We start from the raw sequence: 6,856 nt of genomic DNA, 5'->3' as shown, positions 1-6,856 counted from the left end.
ATACATTGGAGAAATACCAAACAAGTTAACCAGAATATATCCATGATGATATAGCATTTACCTCTAGGTCAACAGGTCAAACAGGGCATGATGAGGATTCTGTGTAATGGAATTTTTGACCGGCATGGCAAAAGAACAGGTTGGGAACTTACACCAGATAAAGAGAATTATGCCATTGAAAACTATAATCAGTGAATAAAATGGTGCATTGATGCTATAATTGAATCGTTTGTTTTAGAAACCCCATAAACGCCACTTTTACTAAAATTGATTGGCCTACATCGACTATCAAAATTTCAGAAAAAGGGAACGAACCCCCGGAATTGCAAATATTCGTTTGATTGAGAAACCCCATAAGTCCATGTTTCTACACATCATCATGAGAAATGCTGCGATGGATAGGGGAACCGCGTGTAAGACGGACAGTGGGGGTATGATGGACAGGTGGTTGATTTGTATAGTTGCATTATGAATTTTAAATTTCTGGTTTCATGGTATTCCCTTTCTACATGCTATTCTAGAATATTTAAACCAACCTATGACAATGAATACTGATCAAAAGTGGAATAGGGAAACAAAAACCGACAATCAAACATGATTCCGCGTGTGGATGTAATTTTTGCGGCTTCGATATCAAGCATTTTGAATGGTTTAATTGCAAAATTGAATTCGATGATGGTTATATTTCGGTTTGTGAGTTGACAGAGAAGCGACAATATTTAGGTATGTACGGAAAAATAAATTCATTCGTAAGTGGTAAATTTAGATGATTGAAATAATTGCACTGGTAGGGTTTAAATGGACAGTCACATGCATAATTACATCCAATGCATTATGGAAAGTGAAGGGAAGAATGTTGAACTCTTTTTCATATTGCTTTCTCTTTTTGTTCTATTTCGGTTACTGGACGCACAAACACTGAGAGAGAGCGGAATTATTCCTCTCGTGAGCGATAAACTTCTACGCTTCGTATATTATGGACATGTCCATGTTACCACACCTCTCCCCCCCCTCCATGTCCATTATACCCGCATCGATAAAAATGTTCTTCTTTTATGCATGTTTTAATTTCAGTAAAAAACATGAAAAAACACATTTTTATAACATTTATTTCAATCAATGGAACGGTATACAAAAATAGGAAGGGAAAGGATGTTCCACCTGTGAAAGTAGGAGTGGATTGCGTCTGCAGATAGGTTTGCTTGCTTGAAAATACAAGCGAACAGGACTGATACTTGCAAAACTTGATCGATATCAAACGTCATCGGAAGAGAAATATCTAGGATGGATTAGGTAAATCGTTCAGAGCAAATATTTATTGGTAAAAAGTTTTGACATTACTCTAACAATTTGAGAGCTAAAACATCTCCCGGAAACCCCATGATGAGGATTATAAATGACTTTGTTAGACCACACATTTCGTCGTCTCCCGTAAAAGTATCCCACTACACCACCGTCAAGAAAACTACGAGAAACTACGCAAGAAAACAACTATATTACAAGTCAGTGGCCGAAAAATCCCCAATGATAAAAAAAATCCCTTTTAAGTTTTCGCAGTTCAATCATTTTTTTCGTTCGAAAGAATTTCAATACTGGGTTCCCCGAAGAGCTATGAGGGTTAATGGTTCACTCTTTGCCTCCATACTCCGGTCTCCTGTACGCCGCCGAAGATCGTTCTCAGTACTCGTCTTTCGAAAACTCCAAGTACTCGCAGGTTCTCCTAATTATCTTCCCGGGAAAGCCGTTCTCGTCCATAATTTTCCATAGCTCTTCGTGGTCGATGGTATCATACGCTGCTTTGAAATCGATGAACAGATGGTGCGTGGGGAGTATGTATTCACGGCCTTTCTGGAGGATCTGCCGCAACGTAAAAATTTGATCCGTCGTTGACCGTCCTTCAACGAAGCCGGCCTGATAACTTCCCACAAATCTGTTCGCAATTGGTGATAGTCGGCGGAAAATAATTTGGGATAGCACTTTTTAGGCAGCATTGAGGACGGTGACGATAGTTCTCACAGTCCAGCTTGTCGCCCTTTTTGTAGATCGGGCAGATAACCCCATCCTTCCACTCCTCCGGCAGTTGCTCTGCATCCCAAATTCTCACAATCAGCCGGTGCAGACGAATGGCCAGCTTCTCCGGGTCCATCTTAATAAGCTCCACTCCGATGCCATCCTTCCCAGCCGATTTATTGTTTTTCAGCTGGTTGATAGCATCCTTAACTTCGCTTATCGTTGGAGCTCGCACCTCCTCCAACTCTGCATACTCCACCTCCTCCAGGCAGCGCTTTTTCTCTCGGAAGATTTGGGTACGCTGCATCTCCTTCTGTCGATGTCTCTCCACATTCTGACGAGTGGCACTGCACAACTTAGCCGAACGCGCAGCGTTCTCCTCATCCATCACCCTCCTACATTCATCGTCAAACCACTTGTTCCGCTGAATAGGTCCCACGTGCCCGAGTATGTTCTCTACGCTGTTGATGGCCGTTTTCATGGTGTTCCAACATTCCTCGAGAGAGGCTTCGTTCAGCTTGTCCTCTTCTGGCAGCGTAGCTTCTAGCGAATGCACGTAGTTTCCGGCGACACCAGGCTGCTTCAGCTGCTCGAGATTCAAGCGAGGCGGGCGTCGGTACCGAATGTTGTTCACAACTACGAGTTTTGGGCGCATATTCACTATCACCAGGTAGTGATTCGAGTCAACGTTAGCGCTCCGAGCGCATCACACGCATCATCAGTTTAGCGATCAAGTAGGCTGAACACTCGGTACATTTTCCGTCATCTTGTCAGCCTGCAATCTGCTATGTTTAACGGCCAAATAAATACACCCTGGCTACACTTGACTCTTTTGACATTTATTATTTTCATCTCTTTTTGTACCCACAGATAAAAACATGTGACTCGAATGAATAGGCAGTGAATTTATATTGTACTTTAAACTGAATAAAAAGAACATTTATGAAAACCCAGTATTTAACAGTGGTGTTAGAAGTAGGATAAAATGTCCATTTCAGCAGATGTGCTACAAAACCTCAGCACTGTTTTCGCCAATGCGCTGAAAACAGCAGTGGAAGAAGTTCAGGCAGCAAGTTCAGACAGCAGCGTTTTCAATCGGAGGATACAGGACAGCGGATGGCTCATCGGGGTGCTCATCGGTGGAGCAGAATCAGCAGAATCAGAGAGGCAGACCATGCAGCGTATGCTCGAGTTCATATGGGAATTGAGCTGAACAACGCGCTCAAGTTTCTCATCGGTCCAAAGCAAACGGAGGAGCTGTCGTATGCGGAAATAAAAACAACATTGGTGGGACACTTTGACCGGGCGAAAAACAAGTATGCGGAAAGCATTAAATTCCGTCAACTGCGTCAGGAGCCGGGAGAGAGCATAGCGAGTTTTGCGTTAAGACTACGACAGACTGCTGCCCATTGCGAATGCGGAAAATTTTTTGGATCGTATGTTAATTGAGCAGCTACTCTTCGGTTTGGAATCGCGTAGTATGTATGATTAAATTATTGCGAAAAATCCAGACACCTTCGACACTGCGTACAAAGTTGCACATACAATGGAAGCAACTCACAAGACATTTGTAGAAGTCGCAGTCCCGGTAGGAACAGCCGAGGCAACGAACAAACTAGGTTATGTGTCTACGAGCGTAAAACGGGGACAAGTTCGTCGAAGTTCGAGTAACAATGATCGTTCTCCGATATGTCATGGATGCGGAGGCCGCCACGAACGGAAAAACTGAAAATTTGTGTTGATGTTGTTTGTTTTACTTGCAGCAGAAAGGGACACCTGTCGAAAGTGTGCAGATCAAAGACAGCCCAAGTGAAAGAAAAGCTGTGTCCTCTATCAGAGGAGGGGTCCCATTATACGGAGGCTTTGCAGAAAGTCGATATTGTCTCGTCAGTTGGATCGCTAGGTAGCAAGATGCAAGATGTGGAGATTGACGGGCATGTTCTGAAGATGGAGTTAGACACTGGAGTTCCGTGTGCAATTATCAGCTTGCGCACTCTTCGCAGTATTAAAGGTAGTTTTCGACTACAAAAGTCAGAAAGACAGTTTGCTAGTTACACGCGGCATAAGATCCACTGCATTGGCCGGTTGCCAGTGAATGTATCGCTGGGTAGGACTTCCAGGAGCATCTCCAGTATTCTCAAAAGCACGGGAAATTCCATTCGCTTTACGGGACGCGTACGCAAAGGAAATAGATAAAAATATTACTTCCGGACTTTACAAGCGTGTTGAACCGTCTGAATGGGCATCGACTACTCATGTCGTCGCCAAGAAAAATTGTTACTGACGAGCACCCAATTCCTCGCGCAGATTATCTTTTCCACAGAATGAAAGGTGTAACTATTTTGTGTCACCTCGATATAACCGATGCTTATTCTCACTTGACGGTTGATGAAGATTTCAGTCATGCTCTTACACTGAACACACCTACGCATGGATTGATTCGCCCTACACGAGCTGTATACGGCGCAGCGAATATTCCTGCAATTTGGCAATGGCGAGTGGAAACGGTTCTACAAGGACTTCCGAATGTTGTGAACTTCTACGACGACCTTTTAATTCATGCGGTTAACTTAGAGGAAATGCTAAATGTGCTGGAGAAAACGTTGGATAGGTTATGGACCAATGTACTTCACTTAAATCGATCCAAGTGTGTGTTCGGAGCACCTGCTGTTGAGTTCCTGGGACATAAGATTGATGCGGCCGGGGTGCACAAGTCCGACAGACATATTGAAGCAATACGTGATACGAAAAAACCATCGAACGCTGATGAGTTCCTGATGTTTTTGTGCAAGGCAACTTATTATAGTGATTTTATTCCCAATCTCTCCACACGAGACAAACCCCTCCGAGACATGTTGCTCCAGGAGAACTTCAAATGGAACACAAATGCAGATGCAGCGTACGAAGAAATCAAAAGTGCGTTAATTTCGCCGCAGGTATTGATGCGGTATGATCCGGCAGCAACTACCAATTCACGCACAACGCATCGCGCGAGAAACGCGAAAGGATGATATTTTGGGAAGAATTGTTCGTGCTCTAGAAGATAGTCAAACGTTGGAACGTGTGGGCTTCAAATCTCCAGAAATCAACTATCGAATTGGTGCTGGCTGTCTAGTGTATGAGCACCGAGTGATCGTACCCCGTTCGCTACAAGAAACTGTTCTGAAGGATTTACACGTGGGACACCTGGGAAAAGTGAAAATGAAGGGGCTGGCGCGATCATTTGTATATTGGCCCGGAATAGATGCAGACATCGAGCGGGCTGCGAAAAATTGTCATGAATATGCTAAATACGCGAACGATCCTCCAAAATTTCGGGACCACGTATGGAAATATCCGAAAGTGCCGTGGGAGCGCATTCATATAGATTTTGCTGGGCCTCTCCTGGAAGTGATGCTGCTCATAATCACGGATGCTTACAGTAAGTGGATTGAAGTGAAGATTACCACCACTATGAAGTCGAGTGCTATGATTGCCCTCCTAGATTAACTTTTTGCAGCACACGGAGTTCCTGTTACAGTCGTTTCCGATAACGGTACCAACTTTACATTTACTGAGTTCAAAACATATCTTCGGATGGTAGGCGTTAAGTATCATAAATTGACTGCTCCATATCATCCATCAACGAATGGGCAAGCCGAACGTAGTGTGCAGACGGTGAAAAGTGTCCTCAAAGCTATGGATACAACGAGAAGCAGTATACAACAAAACTTGAAGACATTTCTTCGTCAGTACAGGAGAGCGCCTCACTCTACTACAGGTCAACCTCCATGTCAACTGTTTTTGGGTCGTAATATTCGGATGCGCTAGGATCTATTGTTGCCCGTAGACCCCACTACAAGTATGGATCAACAACAGAAAAGTAAATTGAATTCATCCTTCCGTGAATTTAGTGTCTCAACCAGTATACTTTCGATCTTTCAACCCAAGGATGGATAAGTGGGTTCCTGGGGTAATCTCTGCTCGCCTACCAGACTTGCATTATGAGGTTGACTATAACGGCAACAAGTGTAAACGACATGTTGATCAGCTCCAGAACCATATACCTGATTTGTAGGCAAGTGGTCCTTACATGAGGGAAAAACCTGACCCCTACAGGCCACGATTATCATCCGAATTATCACCAATCAACGTGCCTATGGAACCCGGTAGACAGGAACAATCACCACCAGTCCAAGAATCGTCTAATAATGAATGCGATCGGTTCATCACCCCGAGAGCTAACCATGACACCGACAGAACAGCATCAACTAGAGCAGCTCAACGAAGATCGACGAGAATCAGGAAACCACGAGTCATCTTCTCTCCCGATGATCGTTAAAGGAGCTCAGGGGCACACAACATGGACAATGCTCGAGTTTATTAAGTTTATTAAGAGACGAAGGATAAACCACGCACTCACGCTCTTTGGAAAATGAACAAAGCTGGACATGTTGCACGATTGCCGCACAACTATGAACTATAATGATAAGCTGCAAGAATACGCTGAACAAGACAGCTTGCAAGAAGGCCAGAAGGCCAGAAGACGATGGTCGCGAAACGACGAGGAGCGCACCGAGCAAGGTAATTAGACCAGGTATTGATCCATGAGCCATGAGTGCTCGCGAAATTGGAGATAGATAGCCACGAACCGAGTGAATTGAAGAAATATTGTTAGTCAGGTCATGTTGTAAAGACATTGAGCCTCAATAAAGAAATAACAAGGATTGTCATCACAAGAATGACGACTGAAAATGCTCACCTCAATCAATCGAAACTGTGCATTGGATCAAGACTGGTCGTAAAGCAACTGAAACTTGCGTCATTCCATTCAGTTCCATTCCGTCATTACCGATTCTGATGAAAT

At 43.9% G+C, this 6,856-nt stretch overlaps 1 protein-coding gene across 1 annotated transcript; it reads left to right on the top strand.

Annotated features, from left to right (window-relative positions):
- The first annotated feature begins 4,334 nt into the window (after positions 1–4,334).
- On the top strand, positions 4,335–5,820 carry LOC129766447 (uncharacterized protein K02A2.6-like). The gene is made up of 3 exons (XM_055766978.1): positions 4,335–4,946; positions 5,017–5,431; positions 5,510–5,820. Exons 1-3 carry the CDS (start codon positions 4,335–4,337, stop codon positions 5,818–5,820), a joined length of 1,338 nt encoding a protein of 445 aa, XP_055622953.1.
- The last annotated feature ends 1,036 nt before the right edge of the window (positions 5,821–6,856 follow it).

Source organism: Toxorhynchites rutilus, chromosome 2 (genome assembly GCF_029784135.1).
Source record: "Toxorhynchites rutilus septentrionalis strain SRP chromosome 2, ASM2978413v1, whole genome shotgun sequence".
NCBI lineage: Eukaryota > Metazoa > Arthropoda > Insecta > Diptera > Culicidae > Toxorhynchites > Toxorhynchites rutilus.
The sequence above is the reverse complement of the archived record's forward strand: the minus strand, read 5'-3'. Positions and strand labels throughout refer to the sequence as shown.